The 21,033-nt window shown below is 45.8% G+C and overlaps 1 protein-coding gene across 1 annotated transcript in view; it reads right to left on the reverse strand.

Moving 5' to 3' along the window:
* Positions 1-21,033, reverse strand: part of CC2D1B (coiled-coil and C2 domain containing 1B) — a 555,234-nt gene that overhangs the window by 346,164 nt on the left and 188,037 nt on the right. Inside the window, exon 8 of the mRNA XM_086925080.1 lies at positions 15,530-15,654. Within this exon, the coding sequence (XP_086781206.1) occupies positions 15,530-15,654 (125 nt within the window). The remainder of the gene's footprint in view (positions 1-15,529; positions 15,655-21,033) is intronic.

Below are 21,033 nucleotides of genomic sequence, written 5' to 3' on the forward strand. Positions count from 1 at the left end.
AGAAGACATTCCCTTTTTAAGTTCTTTTTTGGGATTTCTTTTATCAATAGTGGATGATCAAAATACTTCCTGTAACCTAAATCTGTTAGTAGCGCTTTGACATAGGACAGCCATTTGATTTTCTTACATTGATCCAGTTTTAGGATGTCTTGGATGATCGCCCTAGTCAATTGACACTGCTCAGTAACCCATATTCTACGCCACAGCATTATTGGCTGTAGTTTTATAATGTCAGTGACGTAGTCAATGCCAAGCTCTGTGTGGCAGGCAAAAGTGGAACAACTTTTTGGTAGCCTCCAACTCATCTCACAGAGCTTTTCTCCCAGATACATTTGATGTTAAAAAAGGGAGCGATCGAAGTGGTTCCAAAGCCACAAAGAGGCACCGGTTTCTACTCCAGATTTTTCTAATAAAACAGAAATCGGAAGAATGGCGCCCCATCTTGGATCTTTATTCCCTAAACAAATATCTCAAAAAATAATCCTTCGGGCGTGGTTTCGCTGACAATGCAGTAAGATGCACGCTGAGGGAGCTCCAGTCAGCCGCTGCTAACTAAAGCAATTACAGCGGAGCTTGGGGTCCTTTGACACCGACCCTAGGGGTGCTACGCTAGTGGACGGTGAGGGGCACCTTTGGCGATATGGAGGGCTGCTCGGAGGCGGCAGCAGCGGCGAAGAAGCCCCAACATATCGGCCTTCAGACCGGAGCGCCCGCCATTTTAAGGCGACAAGTTCGGGAGTCCCCTGACGTGTGGCGGGAGCTGTACCAGTGCACTCTGGGACCCCTTGGACTTGTTCGGCTTTGGTGTGGACGGAGGAGCAGCAGCGGCACCTGTGCCGGAGTAGAGGGAGCTTGAGATCGGCCCGGAATGGGCGAGCGGACCCTTGCCTGGCCCCGAAGCGCCATCTTACATACCGCGGTGGAGAAGTCCCCCGGCGCGGGACACTGCAGGCTGCCTCTCCCTAGCGGGATGCCTCTCCCGGTCTGGAAGGACTTCCATCGGAACTGACTGACTGACTGGCGCAGAACGACTGAGGCAGCCCCAACAGTAAGGATGGAATCATTGCTTTTAGTGACCGCCATCTTGCATGAGCCACCTGTGAGGAGCTCTTGTTGTGAGTTGCCGAGGGAAACGTTGTGGGCTCAGTTGGGGACCCCAGGAAGGAACACTACATCTGCCCTGGGAAGCGCCTTGACCGCCTGAGCGACCGTGAACATCGCCCTGGGCCCCATCCACCCCCCTGGTGCCGGAGTAGGACTGATGGGGGAACTGGAGGCCCACTGAAGATAGAGTGCTCTGGTAATGGCGCCATCCTTGGATGACCTCCCACGGAGCGCCAGTAACATGGACACACAGCTCAGGTAAGGAGTAAGGTGTGGAGACGCCTCCTGTTGCCTCACCCCTCCACATCCCCCCCGTATCCCCTGCGCCTTGCTGCCCCACGTGGCCCGCACGACCTGCACCTTCCTCGGGCCTGGTATGATATTTTGAGGACCCAATTGAGCAGACGAAGGGGGGCCCTGAAAATCGACCTCCCTGCTGTGGATACTCCCCCCTTAGGGTGCTGGTGGTGCTGACCTCGCTGGGACACCTGCACGGTCTGTGGCCTTCATTCGTCTGCTTGTTGGCCGTACGGGTCAGTTCCGTCAACTGCCCCACTGCCTGGATCCTTCCCGGGTGGATTACCTTCCTCGAAACGCGGAGACTGGACCAGCAGCCCTTGGGGCTCCCTATGTATAGTACACGGTGTAACCTGCCCTAATACCGCCTCGACAGTGCGCTGCATGCCCCTTACCACTGGAGAGTGTGGCGGGCTAGTGGAGACCACCGCGACCTGTCAGCCTTGAGTGGAGACAAATTGATCTGTATGGCCCCGGGCCTCTAAGACTGTCATCCCCTGGCTAGTCGCCCGAGTGGCTGAATGTGATCTCACATTGATCTCGGCCCGAACACCTTGATCCTCACTGGCCTTCCAGGTAGCGCGCCATTTGAATGGACAGGGAGCTGTGGCGAGCCATACCTGCGAGGGGTAACCTGGCACATCTCATTTCGCACACCGCCTATGTTGCTGCTGAGCATTAAGCAACACAACCCAATCTCCATCCGCGGCCGCAAAGCTAGTGCGCTTGATGCCCGGATCCCCTCTCGTGCAACCCTTCGACCACCCGCTGGTTCCTACGGTTGGCACTGTTGAAGGCTGCACATCTACAAGGGATGACTCGCACTAAAGCAGGAAAAGACTCAGCCGGAGCCCCAAAAGACAATCCTGTCGCCGCGATGTGGGGCAAGATGGGAGCATTGGCTCTGGCGGTTTCACAGACTGGAGGGGGCTCGCCGCCTGTCACGCAAGCTTTTATGACTACCTTCATTTCAGAACTTAAGAATGAAATAGGCACTTTGCGCATTGAGGTCCATTCCTGTGTCCGGGAGCTTAAGAAGGAGGTCACAGACCTTGTAGAAAGAGTGGATGGGTTGGAAAAGACCGTAGATGCCCGAACTGAAGACGAGGAACAACTCTGGCAGCGCCTGGCCACCTTAGAGAACAACACATCGAGCTGCAACTGAAGCAGGAGGACCTGGAAAATAGGAGCTGGCTGAACAACTTCCGCATCCGGAGAGTTCCTATCGGGGCAGAGGGGTACGACATCATGACCTACGTGGCGCAGCTCCTACACCAGGTCTGGTGGGATGACGATGCCTATCCGCCGGCCCTGGACCGGGCTCATCGAGTCTCTGGCCCCACTGGCAGGCCGGGCGTTCTCCCAGACATCCTAACCTGGCACCATTTCTTCACCGAAAAAGGAGGCTATACTCAGGGGGGCGTGTGTTAAGCTGGATCTCGTCTACAATGGGATCAAGATCCAGATTTTCCAGGACCTTGCACCTAACACCCTGCGAAGACGCCGAGATTTTAAACCTGTGACAGATAAATTGCGAAGCATGGGCATCTCATACCAGTGGGGCCACCGTTTGCCCTGATCTTCCAATGGGAATCCAAGCACCGGATGATAAGGTCCTATAAAGAGGCAGCGCAGCTTCTCCGCCTCTCCTCAAGCGCCGCTTGCCAGTCCTGCACGTCTCCCGCCTCTCACACGGGCACCCGCTAGGCCATCATGGTCCACTGTACGCCGCTATAGACTATCGCCGCCTTACGATGAACACTCCACCACGCAAGCCAAGAACGACATCATCCATCATATCAGGTCCCTGGAGGGGGATAAGTCCGCAGCAAACTCCCGATCCCCAACTCATTGATTGACTGAAACCCTACATTTGCAACTGACTGCACGTGCTGCCTTTGGAAGATGTCCCTGACCCCATTGGGACTGGTGTTCGCTCTACGGACTCGTCTGTACCCCAGCTCCCTACCTGCAGTGTCGATGGAGCTGGAACCCCCCCACTTAGAAGATCCCATGAGCGGCTGACAGCCTGCCCACCATCTGTTCTTGAGAGAGTGACATCCCGGGGATCACCCGAACCATGTGGTCTAGGCTGACCCGTGACTGGAACAGAACATTGTGGCCTGGTTGGCCAACATTGGCTACCTATTTTTTGTCTCTTTACATCTTTGCTCGTCTCTTTTTCTTTTCTCACTTTCTTTCTTCCCCAGGTTGCGGCAGGCGGGAAACCCCTTTTTGATGGTGCTCTTCCTTAGCTAGGAGTGACGAGCCCCTGCACCTTCTCCACCTACCCCAGCTTGCTCTCTACAGTGGCATGACAGACTAATTTGGGTCTGGACACAACTATGGCTGTCCCTTGCCCTCTGAAGATTGTATTCCTTAATGTTAAGAGACTTAACTCTCCCAACAAACGGCAACAAACATGACGCTACCTCTTACAACACAATCCAGACATTATCCTTCTTCTAGAAACCCACCTTTTAAAAGCAGATACTCCTCGCATGCCTCACCCTAAATACCCTCTCCAATTCAGGGCTACGGCATGAACCAAAACGGCTGGAATGGCAATCCTTAGCAGAGCTGGCATCAGGCAGGGGTAATCCAGGGTCTTCTGTAGCTTGGATGGCCGCTTCATCAGGGCTGGGGTATGGATTGGACAACGCCTCCTTACACTGTGTAATGTGTAGGCGCCCAACCAGATGCAGGACTCCTATCTCTTAACGACCTTACGGGACCATGTGCCACAGGACGCCCCCTCGCTGATCTTAGGGGGGTCTCTTTAATCTGGCATGGGATCCTAAGTGAAGCCTCCTCGCACGGGACAGGGGCCCTCAGAAGGCAAATAGTGGACCTTGGTTTGCTGGACTCCTGGCGCTACCACTCTCCTGAGACGCTTGATTCTTCGTAGTATTCGCAAGTCCATCGCTCGTACTCGCGCATTGACTATATTTTTATCTCCCCGCTTTGATTAGAGACATGTTTTCCGCCTCCATGTCCGTAATCTCGCTCTCTGATCATGCTCATGTTGAACTTCTCCTGCAGGACCCTGCCGATTGTCCCTCTCGTACTCCGCGATGGCGTCTGCCGCCGCACACTTTGCGGGACCCAGTAGATGTGAGAAGCATACGGACTGCTATTGACTCTTATTTTGCAATTAATATTCCTGAAACGCCCTTCTCAGTAGTGTGGGATGCCTTTAAGGCTACGATCCGCTGTCATATTACATCCCTGACATTTGCGCGGGCACAAGAGGCCCATCTCTTGGAAGATAACCTCTCTAAGGATAGTAAAGACCTAGAGATAGGACCAGGAACACCCCACACTCGCGTGTAATCGCCGCCTTTCAAATCTTAGGGGACAACTCCGCTCTCTGTGCACTAATAAGGCTGAGAGAGCCCTACTAGCGTTAAAACAACGCCATTTTTGACAGGGGGCATAAATACACTAGGCTGGTCCCAGCCGAGACGCGAGAGGCAGCGGATGGGGGACCTGGTTGCTGATAATACTTATGTGGCGGCAGACAGGCCGGAGAATCGTTGAAAGCAACTAGCTTGACATTGTGGCGAGGGGGCTCGGAGGTGGAGGGATGGAGGGAAGGATGGGGGGCCGTGGTGAGAGGGTCCCATTGCTCACCGGGCTTCTGCTGGGGAGCCGAGACTCTAATAGGACTGTCCGGAAAATGGGAACCAGGAAAGTATTGACGACCCAGGCCGGGAAGATAGATCAGCAAGATGGCAAGGCTTACCACTACGGATAGGGGTGGGAGAGGTCAGGGGGGAGGTTGTGTGCCCCACTTTTCTATTTTTAGTACCACATAGGGAGACAGGCACTCTGCAAGTTAGAGTATGGGCAGTTCAAAGCCCAGCGAGCAGGGAATTAGGGAAGGGTGGTGAGGGGGGAGTTGGGAGGGGCATGTAAAGTTTTTTAGATTTGAATTGTTCACATAATTGAGTTTTTCAACACCATCTAACAGAGAAGCAGAGCTAGAGCGACTTCCAAAGAGGAATAATGATGAGCACTAAACAAGAGTCAGGGGTTAGAGTCCTCAGTTGGAATGTAAATGGACTGGGGATAAGATCAAACGAGGCATGGTCATCCAGTTTATTAGAAGACACACCCCAGATGTAATCCTTCTACAGGAAACACACCTAGTCGGAAACAAATGTATGGCCTTGCAATATATTGTATTATATTGTCCTAGGGGAGGGTATAAACTGGTAGCACATGCGAGATTCACCTCTGGGTCACAAGGGGTTGGCATACTAATCAAGAATTCATTCCCCTTCACAATACAGGCCCCTTGGTCAGACACACAAGGTAGATATATTGGGGTCTCGGGCCAATGGGAAGGGAAGACAGCCATGTTCGTCTCAATTTACGTTCCGCCCGGCCTCCAGACATATTCGAAGACATATTCATTTCCAATAGGCCTCCTGATAATGGAGGAAACTTCAATGCAGTAATGTCCGGTGAACTAGACTGATATCCACCACGTGACATCAGACCCGCTCAGAGATGGCTGCCAGACCTTTTAGAATCAGTGGGGCTGGTGGACGGATGGCGGACACTTAACCCAGAAAGGGCACAATACACCAACGTATCGGGCGCACATTGTAGTATTTCACGCATTGACTACATCCTTGTCCCGGCGGCACAAGCACACTATCAGAGAGATTCATCGCCTGGGGGAGGGCATCTCAGATCACTCTACTGTCTCAATGAAAGTGTAGCTAGATCACACAAGCGTCGGAAGAGTGGCCCCCATTAACCCATGTTATTTGAAAGACACGACCACCCGGAAGAACATTCCCAAGGCCACTGATAATTATTTTCAGAAAAATGAGGGCACGGACGATTCCGCCCAGACCCTATGGGAGGCATACAAAACAGTCATCCGGGGAGAAACGCTCTCCCTGATTGCTGGGAAAAAGAAGGAAAGGCAGGCAGATCTAGAGAAGGCAGAGGAGGAAGTATTGAAGTCAGAAGAAGAATTCGATCAAGCAGTAACCCCCAAAAAAACTTCACCTCCTGAAGTTGAGGCAGGATAAGTTTAATAGCATCGCCAGGGATAGAGCCAGGGCACAAAGTAGAGGGGTCCAGAACAGGATCTACGAACATGGGGATAAGGCAGGAAGGCTGATAGCATGGCTAGACAGAAGAGAGTGGGCTTCGCGACTAGTGCCAGAAATACAGGGAGGTGACTCCAGTTCCAGAACGGACCCGCAGGCCATAGCAGACTATTACCGTACGGTGTATAGCACGGCCGGCGGGTTCTCTGAAGATGAGAACAGCGAGCTGGGTAAAGACATTAGGCTACCCACACTCTCAGACGAAAATAGGAAGTATCAGGAATACCCACTAACAGATGATGAAGTGGCACAGCCAATCAGGAGAGTAAACTCAGGGAAGGCAACAGGGCCCAATGGCATCCCTATTGAACTACATAGGTTGAGGCCAAACAAGCTTGCCCCCTATATCCGCTCTATGTTGTCGGAGAGTAAGAGATAAGGGAATGCTCCTGTATGATCAATGAGTGGCCAACATAGTTGTCATATACAAAGAAGGCAAACCCATGACCAGCTGCGCATCCTACAGGCCAATATTGCTACTAAACGTGGAGCCTAAAGTCCTTGCAAAATTGTTGGCAACACGTCTGATTAAAGCCATCAACACTCTGGTTCACCCTGACCAATCGGGCTTCATGCCACATCGTAATACTGCCCTTAACCTGCGCCGACTACATGGAGTACTCAGCAGAGCACCCACCATACTGGAACCGGCTGCTCTAGTATCGTTAGATGCCACCATGGCATTTGATATGGTTGAGTGGCTGTATTTATTTGCGGTTTTAAATAAACTAGGCTTTGGCCCGGAATTCACGAACAGGATTTGTCTCCTGTACTCCGGCCCGATGGCCCGAGTGGTAGTGAACAACCACAAATCCCCAGACTTCCAGCTGAGCAGGGGTACACACCAGAGCTGCCCCCTGTCTCCGCTTCTCTTTGCGCTGGCACTGGAACCACTAGAGGCCTGGATCAGGCAAGACCGAGTAATCCGTGGAATGACAAGATATCCTTATATGAGGATGACATTCTCCTCTACATAACTTCTCCGAGAGCATCATTGATTGGTCTCCTCGACATACTGGTAATATTCGGGAAACATTCTGGATTCAAAGTAAACTGGCCCAAGTCAGTAGTTTACGTCCTTCAAGGTGACCCGCCCATCGTACCGCAAAGCTGCCTGGTCCAGATTACGCCTGAAGGCTTTCAATACCTCGGCATCTATGTGACGCTGGATTCGAAGCTCCGCTTTCCCCGTAATCTAGATCCGCCCATACAGAGGCTTAAGAGCGATGTCGCACACTAGAGGTCCCTTCCCCTTTCTATGTTAGGCAGGGTGGTCCTTTTCAAAATGCTGACCCTGCCTAGTTTTTTGTATGCTCTTCAAAACACGATGGATCCTGACCCAGCATCCTACTTTAAAGAAATAGAGAGTCTCCAAAAGTAATTTCTCTTAGACAGCAAGCACGCATTGTGTTTTCCAAGGTAATTCTTAACTGCTACGATGGGGGCATTTGTCTTCCCGACCTAAAGAAATATTATTGGGCATCGCAACTCCCGGCTATCAACCACTGGACCTATGGCCGCCCAGATGATCCCAGATACCCCATGGATAGATGGTTGCTCCCAGGAGGAGATTACAGCAGAGCATTATACGCCAGATCCGGTAGATTTCCACTAACTGGACCTACAGCACACTCCATCCAAGTATGGCATGCGGCAAACAAACACCTGAAATGGGACAATAAGCTCACTCTGGCTACTCCACTGTGGGGTTCTGAGAAATTGGGGAGACTCTGGAAATCCAAGGGCTTTGATAAATGGGACCTCATTGGGATCTCACGAATCAAAGATGTCTGGTGGGAGGGGACAGTTCTTCCTTTCAACTTCAACTTCAGACACTGAGTATTATCGATACCTCCAAATCCGACATGCATTGCTCACTCAGATACCAAGTAACACAACACTCCCAGAATCCTTCCCCTTGAGGATAGAGTGCTAGACGGGCACCTCCCGGAAAATACTGTTTCTCTCATTTATAGGAAACTGATCAATAACATGGCAGATCTACTACAGGCCCTCAGGGAGAAATAGAACAGTGATGGCTTAGAATTTGATGATGAGGACTGGCAAGAGGCGATCTCTTCCCCGCTGGAAGTTGCAATCCAGGTCAGGCTGAGATTAGAGCAACTCAAAATATTACACAGGACTTATGTCACAGGGCCTTGCCTGGTCCGGATGGGAAAGGCAGAGAGCTGAGAGTGTAAAAGAGGGTGTGGGTAAATAAGGACGTTCATCCACATCTTATGGAACTGCAAGCAGATACAATCATATTGGAAGGATATCCACCACACACTGCGGGAAGTACTGGGGGTAGACATGCAGCCAGAGGCTTGTAGGTATACTGAATGTCTCGGAGCCTACAGATCTGAACCCATACACTACACAATGGGCAACTTTAGAAAACATGATAGCAAAAAGGAACATTGAACAGCAGTGGGGAGCAAGCCAGCCGCCCCAATTGAGGAGGTGGGAAGAGGACCTAGACTGGTGCATGTATAAAGAAAAGTCAGTCTACGTGGCCAGAGGGTGCCCTGGGAAATAGAGAAAGGTGTGGGGAGCGTGCAATGGCTACAGAGGTGACATCTGTCTCCCACCTTGTCGACAGATCAACACTGAAACTCTTGAAACCCTATGATTTAACCAGTATGATAGCTGTGACCTATATTGAAATGTTAATGATGGTAGTAAGAAACAATGAAGTTGCTTGCTTGTAATCACTTGATGTGATTTTTGTCTAAACTGTTTAATAAAAAGAAATATAAAAAAACACCATTTTGAGGGGGGGACAAAGTGGGCAGATTGTTGGCGAAACGCCTGCGAGCGCGCGCTGTGAAGGCCACATAGCTAACATCCAGCTCCCTGATGGAGAGAGGGTCACCACTGAAAGGGTCAAGAACGAGGCCTTCCGGACCTATTGTTCAGCCCTATACACAGCAGACGAGCTGTCCCAAGACCAGATCAACGTTATCCTAGACCAATGCCCATGGAACCCTGTTCTCCCCCATCACGCCAAACAGCAGGAGGAACCCCTCATGGCGGAGGAACTGGTAGCAGCACTAAAAGACCTCCCTCTCGCAAAGTCACCGGGCCCGGATGGCCTTCCGTTGGCCTTCTATCGCCAGTTCCTAACACAAATCCAGCCCTATCTCCTGCGGCTATTCAACTCTTTCTCTAACACGGAGGGGCAAACGGCCTCCAATGGCATGGCAGAAATAGCCCTTATTCCCAATCCGGGGAAGGATCCCACGTTATGCGCAATGCAGATAAGTCTGTGGGGCAAGCGGTTCTCCGTAATCTTTTTAAATAAGGTGAGCCTCTATTCGTCCCTCCTCCTCTAAGGTGCTTATATACAGATCTTTTATAGTTATATATATTTGTATGTTGATACAGATCAGGTTGGTGAGCAAGGAGCCAAAAGCTCTGAAACGCGTTTGACAGAAGCCTGAATAAAAGACTTTGAGTAAACCCTCACATGGCGTCCTTCCCTGCTGGGAAACGTTGATGTTGATACAGATATATATGCGTATTTTATCTGGTCTTGATTTATATTTATAAATATATATATATATATATACATACACACATATACATACACACACACATATACATACATACATATATTAAACACACGCAGGTAAGCCAAAAACGGAGTCAAGCCCAAGGAAAGCTGAATGACACTTGTAGTTTATTTCACCTCTTGCAAGCAGACAAGTGAGCAGGAAAAGTCTTCAAAAAAAGGTTCATGCAAGCAGCCAGACGCGTTTCAGGATAACTACCTCCTTTCTTCAGTGGCTTTCTGCAGAGGAATGACAAGCACTGATTCAATGCGCACATTTTGAAGTTCCAATCACCTGTCCAAGTGGGCGTGGCTCTTTGCAAAGCCATCTGGGCATTGTAGTGCAGTAACGGTTTTCCCCTCGTGGGGTGGCTTGAAATCCCCTCAGAATTCGGCTTGAAATAATATCCAAGTGGAGAGAAGCATTCTCCCATCTCCTGTCTGCCCCGCTTTGCTGTGGTGAAATACAGGCACGCCTTCTGGCGCTGGGCTGTCCTCCACGGCCAGGCAACGGCCGTCTATTCATTAAACACACGCAGGTAAGCCAAAAACGGAGTCAAGCCCAAGGAAAGCTGAATGACACTTGTAGTTTATTTCACCTCTTGCAAGCAGACAAGTGAGCAGGAAAAGTCTTCAAAAATTCATATTTCACCACAGCAAAGCGGGGCAGACAGGAGATGGGAGAATGCTTCTCTCCACTTGGATATTATTTCAAGCCGAATTCTGAGGGGATTTCAAGCCACCCCACGAGGGGAAAACCGTTACTGCACTACAATGCCCAGATGGCTTTGCAAAGAGCCACGCCCACTTGGACAGGTGATTGGAACTTCAAAATGTGCGCATTGAATCAGTGCTTGTCATTCCTCTGCAGAAAGCCACTGAAGAAAGGAGGTAGTTATCCTGAAACGCGTCTGGCTGCTTGCATGAACCTTTTTTTGAAGACTTTTCCTGCTCACTTGTCTGCTTGCAAGAGGTGAAATAAACTACAAGTGTCATTCAGCTTTCCTTGGGCTTGACTCCGTTTTTGGCTTACCTGCGTGTGTTTAATGAATAGACGGCCGTTGCCTGGCCGTGGAGGACAGCCCAGCGCCAGAAGGCGTGCCTGTGCAGGTTTTGGACTCTTTACCTGCAACATCGGGAGGAAGGAGAGCGTGGCGCCATTACAGGGTGTCGCTGCGCTGCAACACATATTTCACCACAGCAAAGCGGGGCAGACAGGAGATGGGAGAATGCTTCTCTCCACTTGGATATTATTTCAAGCCGAATTCTGAGGGGATTTCAAGCCACCCCACGAGGGGAAAACCGTTACTGCACTACAATGCCCAGATGGCTTTGCAAAGAGCCACGCCCACTTGGACAGGTGATTGGAACTTCAAAATGTGCGCATTGAATCAGTGCTTGTCATTCCTCTGCAGAAAGCCACTGAAGAAAGGAGGTAGTTATCCTGAAACGCGTCTGGCTGCTTGCATGAACCTTTTTTTGAAGACTTTTCCTGCTCACTTGTCTGCTTGCAAGAGGTGAAATAAACTACAAGTGTCATTCAGCTTTCCTTGGGCTTGACTCCGTTTTTGGCTTACCTGCGTGTGTTTAATGAATAGACGGCCGTTGCCTGGCCGTGGAGGACAGCCCAGCGCCAGAAGGCGTGCCTGTGCAGGTTTTGGACTCTTTACCTGCAACATCGGGAGGAAGGAGAGCGTGGCGCCATTACAGGGTGTCGCTGCGCTGCAACACATATTTCACCACAGCAAAGCGGGGCAGACAGGAGATGGGAGAATGCTTCTCTCCACTTGGATATTATTTCAAGCCGAATTCTGAGGGGATTTCAAGCCACCCCACGAGGGGAAAACCGTTACTGCACTACAATGCCCAGATGGCTTTGCAAAGAGCCACGCCCACTTGGACAGGTGATTGGAACTTCAAAATGTGCGCATTGAATCAGTGCTTGTCATTCCTCTGCAGAAAGCCACTGAAGAAAGGAGGTAGTTATCCTGAAACGCGTCTGGCTGCTTGCATGAACCTTTTTTTGAAGACTTTTCCTGCTCACTTGTCTGCTTGCAAGAGGTGAAATAAACTACAAGTGTCATTCAGCTTTCCTTGGGCTTGACTCCGTTTTTGGCTTACCTGCGTGTGTTTAATACATACATATATACACATATACATACATATATATATATATATATATACACACATATATATACATACACATATTTATACATACATACACCTATATATACATACACATATATATATATACACATACTAGCGGCCCGACCCGACGTTGTCCGGGTATGAAAATGAATGTCTGCAGCTCCGGGTATGAAAATGAATGTCTGCAGCATGTGCCTATGCATCCGCTGATGTCGCGCCAACGTTCAGCGTGTGTGCCTGCTGTGTGGCCTCACAGTCTGCTATTGTGGCACAGCCGTCCTGCTGTGCATATCTTCGTACTTCCACAGACTTCAACAACACAGCGTGGTGCACTGAGACGCCACTCGCCGCGTCAACGTCATCCGACTGCGTACTCAGACGCCACACATTTTCTACGTATTGGACGCTATTCTCACGCTTTACAATGCTGAACACACACGCCCACCTCAACAATCCTGAACGCACACGCCCACCTCACAGCTGGTCCATGACCAATCAACATGGGGCAGGACATACATCAAGCGTTGGTGGGAATAGTCACCTGATCATTGTGGGCGCTGATGAAGGCCGAAATGGACGAAATGCATTCGCCTCTGCAAACACGTGAATAAAGGTGCTCTCCAGCCGTCCCCCATTGTGGCCTCTGCTCTTTTTTTCAAAGGAGGTGGTGTCATATATTACGCCCTAGCCAGAGGCGCGTTACTTAGGCTACCGCACTTCAAGTTGGCCTGGGAGTGTTTGGCAACTGCTTCGCAGACTTTCTATTCCGAGGGATCGGATCTACCCAGGCTCACCAGCAAGGCATGGAGAGAGTTAAAGCGGTGAGGATACATATACATACATATACATACACATATATATATATATATATATATATATATACATACACACATATATATACATATATACATACACACACATATATATACATATATATATATATATATATATATATACACACACACACACATATATATATATACATACACACATATATATATATATATACACACATACATACACACATATATATATACACACATCAATATATATATATATATATATATACAGACACACATATATATATATATATACACATACACATGTACACACATATATACACACATATATTCACACACATGACGTCACATATTACATCACTATATACATATATACACACACATATATATATACATATATACACATATATACACATACACACATATATATATATACACATACACATATATATATACACATACACATATATATATATATACACATACACATATACACATACACATATATATATATACACATACACATATATATATATATATATACATACACATATATATCTACACATACATATACATATATATATTTCTTTCTTTGATGATCTCACAAGCATCATTATGGAATTACTCCTTTCTACTCTGATTCAAGCATGTGAATCTATGAAAGATACCCCAATACTGGAGAAAAACAAGAGTTGTAAACTGTGGTTCTCCAGTATTGGTATCTTTCATAGATTCACGTACGACTCACCCACCTACCCTCAAAGGCTCTTCTGTGCTCTTTTACTCTTATATCACACTTGTGCTGGAAAATCTGAGAGCCTGAGCCTGTGGGACGAACATTCTGGAGGATGCTGTTGCTTGATTGGCTGTAGTTTGGACTATATATAATGACTTGGACGAGTCATGAAAGTGGAAGATTTTTTCCTATTAACTTCTAGCTGTTTTACTTCCTGGTTCTAATTTACCTATGTTATGGCTATTTCATGCATATTTATTGCTATTTTTATGTACCGTGGGACTCCGACGACGGGGAATGTTTCAAGCATGTGAATCTATGAAAGATACCCCATTACTGGAGAATATGAAATCCTAATGTGATCAGTTGGCGTCGCATCTTCGAAACAATTACATTTACGTTGTAATTCCAGTAAACATTTATTTTTCCTCAGCACTCAAAAAGTTTTGTTCAACGAACAACATGCTCTTATCTTCACTACAGTGGGACTTGTTGTATTAACATTCTAAAAACAAATATGCAACACAAGGCCATTCCTGCCATACAAGACCCTGCCACCTATAACACAACAAATAGTGAAATTAGGCATTGTATGCTCGTAAACTCTGTCAACTATCTGGCAGAGTAAATTGGCTTTTTTCAAACCGCTTTGTCCAGAATGTTAATGTTGGAAATCCAAACTTGGAAAAGATGGGATTGTGTTGCTCAGTGAACACAGATTTTTTTTAACTGAACATACATTAGTGACAAAAAATAAAAGTCTCAGGGCTGTCAAGCAAGATAAGCAATTGCAGGAAAAAAATGGGCCCCAAGGTTGTCTTTGAACAGCTTTTACAATTGAGAAGCGTGTATTAATAACATTTGTGTTCAGTCTTTTAGTGGCAAATTATAACTGTAAAACAAGTCACCCATGACCATTTCAAAACAAATATATACAGTTGCTATATATACTTGCTTTATTTGTCCAAACAGTAACTTTCTCATTGGGCCACAAATCCATTCACAGCACATATGCGATAAATGAAAGAATCTTTAGGCGCTTGCTTAAAAAAGGTTTTGAAAAAAACGTCACTTTCTTCTCTTCCGTTAATAATCTTTCCAAACAGATCATTATGAAGTGCCCATCGACACCAAGATCAAGCTCCATACCAACAAGGTGTGTTTCAGGAGAAACATCCTCAGGATTTCACTAGAGAAAGGTTAATAAAACATAGCACAGTATTTTGGCCACTATAAATAAACAAACACCTAACAAACAGATTAATTGAAACAACATTAATTTGTCATCTAAACTCATTAACCCAAAACAGTTGTCCCTGCGAATGCCCAATCTGTGGTCGTAAATCTACAATTTCAAACTTTTACTCAAATAGTAATCAGATCAATAATTAATATATTAAGAACAAGGGAAACCGTTTGTTTACCTTGCAGTTCTCAGTCTATTTTAATCTCCATCTACTGGCCTTTTAAGCAAAGCAGTATCCAGATGATAGACACTTCATAATTAACTGATTGGAAAGATGGTTAATGGAAGAGTATAAATTCAAGCTTTTTTTTAAAAAAAAAAAAGTAAGTGCCTTAAGTTTTTTTCACTTCTTGGCTATGCGAGTGGATTTTTGAGCCAATGAGAAAGTATGTGCCTGGATCACTACCCTCAACCACTAGCATTATTAATTATTAATTTTCAACTGCAGAGTGAATGGGTGATACACAAACAAGAGGAGTGTGTTTATTTCCTTTATTCTTTCAGAATACTACATACCTTGCCAGTCTTCATATACTCTTTAGCCTTTTCAATATTCCCTTGTTGCTTAGCTTTCAGTGCGGCCATCTTATATTCCTTCTGTCTAGCAACCAGAAGAGCTCTTGAATCTGTACTTCTGTCATCTAGAAACAACAATAAAATCTGGTAACCTTTATACAAACGATCAACATGAAATAGACGCCTTGTGAAAGGTAGGCCGGTCACATATGTTTCTAAATTCCACAAACACATCAAAGTGCCCACCAACTAAAAATTCTGACACAAAACAGAGGTCGTAAAATTGCTTTACTAGCTCAATCAAAATTGAATTCGGAAAAGGATGGAAATTTGGAAAGTTTGTCTGTACATGAATGCTCCCTATTTGGATACATGCAATAATCATCAGTCTTGATTGCAACTATGCAGATAATCAATGAAAAAGATACTGCTTTGGACATGCAGCTCTCTCGCTCTCTTTGTTGTGTCACTATTAATGCTGCTATCTGATAAGAACCGGTATGATCTGTAGAGGATCACAAAGATAGTACCTTCAGTAGGAAAAAGTGCTCTTAAAGTTGCCATCATCTTCACCTTCTGACTTACTTCTCAGGTCTCTCCCTCTGGTCTCCAGTCGAGGGATAGGCCGATTCATCCTTGCTTTGCCTGCTGCCATTCACACACTAATCCATATTCTGAACGACTGAGTGAGACTCTATGTGCACTACTGACTGGCAACTAGCACTTAAGGGGTAAACGTGGGTTGTGACAGTCACAGGAAGGGATGCCCAGGGAGTCTTTGGTAAGGTTGAATTTGTAAGTGTCGGTCAGACTGCAAGTCCTGGGTCTGCAAAGGCTTTGTCACAAGACAGATATTTACCAACTACTTGTAGACATAACTCAAATCTAGAATTTGCAATATGAGGCCTTCTGTAATTTGGTCAAACTTTGAACTGACATGTAAAAGCACCGGGCACATTAATTGATGTCATCTACTGTTGCTAGTTGTTTCTGGAGTAGGTGTGATTCATCCAACTTTGCAATGAGGGGTTCTTTGCTGAACTATCACTTTACTGTAATGTAGAAAGCAGAGGTGACCACCAGTTTTATATTGCATACCCATAACAACATACATCTTACACAGACCAGGGTTAATAAATATTCAGGGAACATTATGTATGTTTTGTCCTTAAATATACTATCACTAACTCTCCTGTGATGTGCAAAGCAGCGATTGCTGTCACTTTTATATTGCATAACCTCAATGGCTTACATCTTAAACACACCAGGTTTAATAACTATTCTGGGAACATTATAGATGTTTTAGTCTATATTATTATTACATTTTTCATCCGGGTGGTGCCAGTTAAACAAACTGTGGTGTAGCAATCATTAAATCATTTTTGTTTTGTTCCCAAATTATGATAAACTGTAACAATTATTTCCAGATGCTTGGATCATTAACATTTGTGATCGGGATACATTTCTCAGACTGGCTTGTAAACCGGATGTGCTGCAATATCCAGGGTTGAACATCTCAATCTACCCAGAGTTTACACGTACGTTGCAAGAGACTAGGCACAAGTTCTTAACCCTTTGCACTAAGTATGTTATACCCTACAAGAGACTATGTGTTGAGCTGGATGGGAAAGTACACATTTTTTAGTTCACATCTGAGGCCTTCAAGACTTGTTGGGACATTTTTCAAAGTACACAAATCAAGTCAGCAAGACCGGAATGATCAAGAGGACGATAACCTTTCTCAGGCCCAGGGGGGTAGTGATGTGGAATAGATCACAACACAAAATTCCATATTCGTTCCCAATAAGATGATCCAGAAGTGTGCACAATACATCACTATAACTAATATACAAGTACCCTCCAGATTGCAGAACAGTAGGAACATGATGGAACAATGCTTGTATCAAAAGCAGTTGCATGCATAATAACACTTGTTGGCTGTTGGTTGATGGTCCCCTGATGCCTAAGGGTTTTACACACTTGTATGTTAGTGGGATAGGCTGCTGTCAATCCATGCCCTGTGGCGTATATTGTCAAAATGTTCTCCATTATGTTTGGGATTGGTATCGATTGGGAACCATGGCACAGGAAGTTGGGATGAACAGTGTAAGTAGTGGCGAGAGTCTTAGTAATCGGGATAATGCTGCAAACATATGAAGTGGCTAGGGGAATTCTCCCTCCCTTAACATTTATATTAGCCATTGGTGCAATTGCTAAACATCTTCAGGAGTGCCACATACATAGAGGCTCGACTTTCCCAGAGGGCATATACTCCTCTCCATGTACGCCACACATAAACTTCAATTTGTCGGGGAGCCAGGTGTAAAACTGATGTAGCAGATTAGAGAGATATTAATGTTTGGGAGGTTACGCCACACATACAGAAACCCGTGTTAGATAACCTGTTTCGTTGGAATGACAATCCCATGAGGTATCTGGGGGTAATACCACAGTGAGACACTGGAGAACTCATCCTGCTAAACTACGTCCCAACCGTTGAGAGACTAACGCAACAAATTAACTCCTGGTTTCATCTAACAACGTCAATGGCGGGCCATAAAGCACTCATAAAGAAGATTGTCCTCTCCAGGTTTCTCTATCTTGTCATGAATGTCCCGTTCCACTTAAAATGTGGTCAGAAAAGCAACCTAGAATACAAGGGTAAACTCTGGTTCTGACGTATGGGAGAGGTGGCATTGAAGTTCCTGAATTAGAAACCTTTTACCTCACAGAACAGGACCACTATTTTCAATACTGGCATCATCCGGATCAAGGAATCCCAAATCTGATCCTGGAGAGGAAATAAAGTGAGGTAACAACATCAGTCTCTTTAGTTCCTGTGGGTCTACTCCAGATCAGAAGGGAGATTCGTAGAGTTGCCATGCCTGTTGGGTTGGGGGATGCATAGGAAAGAAAGTAGGATCTCCCTTCCTGTACTCACCAGCAATATCACTAGCAAATAACCCCACACAACCCCTAATGAGAGAGTGCACAATAATGGTTTCCCTTAGGAAGGCTGGTTTGCCGAAGATGGGACATTCATACACTGAAGGAGAGCTTAACTCGCTAGGACAGTTTATGTCAGGTGGTGAGACCTCCACATTGAACATATTCTCCTATTATAGGGTAGGACACATGGGCCGCATTATGATGCCTGGATTCCCATCTGAGCTGCAGGTACAAAGTAAACCAATTACTCCTAACTATGGGCCTAATCTACAGCACTATAATTATCTGTGCCACGTTTATCATACACCCAAAACACAAGCAGCCAAATACCCAAGTAGATCACATAAATGTCCTTGGTGTTGTCAGCACCATCCAGACCTCCTACATATGGTTTTTCTTCTTTGCTTCCTTACAGAGCCGAAGACCTCAATAGCATCTCTTTTCGAGGAACTGGAAGACTTTTCACAAGTTTCAGACTACTAAGTTAACTGTTCCAAGTCATCTGCAATGGAGGTCTCAGATGCTCAAGAAGACCTTAGTAAAGAAACAGTGCATGCTGCAGGGTTCCAGTGGAGTATGAACTCTCAAATATTTGGGAATCTACTTACAAAGAGTGCAATAAGCGTATCATTATACTATACCCACTTACTAGACAATCTATGCAAAGACTTATATAACTGTGCGAAGGTTGAGATATTATGGCTAAACCGAGTAACTAGCATAAAAATACATTATCTGCCCCACCTTCTCTACGTTCTGTAAGTGATCCCCTTAGACTCAATGTCCCTAGAATACCTGGCTCCACACTGTACAGAAAGCCAAACAGAGGAGGACTCCGCCATACAGAAAGTTGCAACTCAGCTGTATTCGGCTTTGGAGTGGCAATATTTCTCAGAACAAAACTCTGGGTAACAGCTGACAGAAGCCTACCCTCAAACTCTTAAGCAATTTGGTGTGGCTATCGAGTAAGGACAGGCCTGGTAGAACAGATATGTCGCTCTTGGACGCCACAGTGCTCAATTATTAGGACACTGTAACAACAACAAAAACCTCACATTTCCCTCTCTATGATCCTGATTATACATAACCCTGGCTTTCCGCCAAGGCTAGTGCATTCTAAATTTGGTAGAGGCAATGACGGTAAGCTGTTATGTCTGGGGTACTTATTCAAACAAGGGAATGATTGACCAGGGGATCGTGTATTGACCCCTTTCACCGGAGATCCACTTTAGACTAAACCAGCTGAGGCACTGGGCAAGTAACACCCAGAGACAAGCCAAGGTAAACAGAGGGAGATTCCCCATAGAATTCTTAATCTATGATGGGGTACTAAGAAGACGGCCGCCACTCCTCTACACACATCATCTAATTGCACACAGGAAAACCACCATCATATACAAACTATTGGAACAGAGATCTGGAATGTCTCATTACTTATTAAACTTGGCAGAAGGTTTGGACTAGGGCTGCCAAGTCCTCTATGTGTGTCCTCCTTAGAGAAAGCTCATACAAAATAATGACACAATGGTACTTCACCCTTGTTAGGCTGGAAGTTATTTATGGGGGTCTGCCTTGTGCTGGAAGGGATGAGGATGCCGAGGTGCATCATATGTGGTTGTCTAATCCGAAAGTCCAAGATATCTGGTTATCCAGAGTAAAATATATCAAAGATATTGCAGGGATTTGCCTTTGACTAGACCCCTTGATCTTGGTGTTGGGGGCTATGGAAGGGTGCGGGGGGACACTGTTTATTCTCCTGCGAAGCTGTTAACCTACTCCTAGCGGCAAGACTGTTGTTGGCTCAATTCTGGAACTAAGACCTTCTTCCTCCTCTACATACATGGTAATCTACAATAAGGTCAATTTTTGCTAACAGGAAACTTACATTACTTATTCACGACAACATGGCTAAATTCTAAAATGTTTGGTTACCATTTAAAATATGCATGAAGAGAGAAAGAAAATTAAAAAGGGGGGCCCACAGGAAGGCATAGTACACTGCAAGAATCTAGTGAAAAAGGGATGTCTTCATTCACTAGCTCTGATGTATCAGATGAGCTATAAAACTACAGATTCTGAATAAATATGTTTATATAGGCCTATAACGTAGCATCTATCAAAACAAAAGTGTAATCTTAAAGAGAGATAATTGGTTTCTTGACGGAACTGTTGTACATTATCGAATATGCCTGAGGGTCAATTGTGGAATTTTCTTTTTTCACATCTTTGCTTTTTTTTAAACAATAGAAATTATCTGTAAAACAATAAACAGCAATATTATAAGCTGTTGCAATACTCCTGTGCTATAATTACAGTAATGTACAGTTATGATTACAATTGGCGGCATTCCCTTGTCAAAATAATTTGATGGATGCATATTTGAGAACTTGACTGGTGTCATTAAAACATTTTAAAAACTGCTAAAAAAGGAGGGCCTGCATGACACTGACTTCATTTGAAACACTATGTATGAATGAGTCCAGAATATGTTTAAAATAAGCCGAATTGTGAAAAATCCTGTTAATTATTAGAACATGTAATATGTGGTGACATAA

The sequence above is a fragment of the Lissotriton vulgaris genome, chromosome 1_1 (assembly GCF_964263255.1).
Source record: "Lissotriton vulgaris chromosome 1_1, aLisVul1.2, whole genome shotgun sequence".
Taxonomy (NCBI): Eukaryota; Metazoa; Chordata; class Amphibia; order Caudata; family Salamandridae; genus Lissotriton; species Lissotriton vulgaris.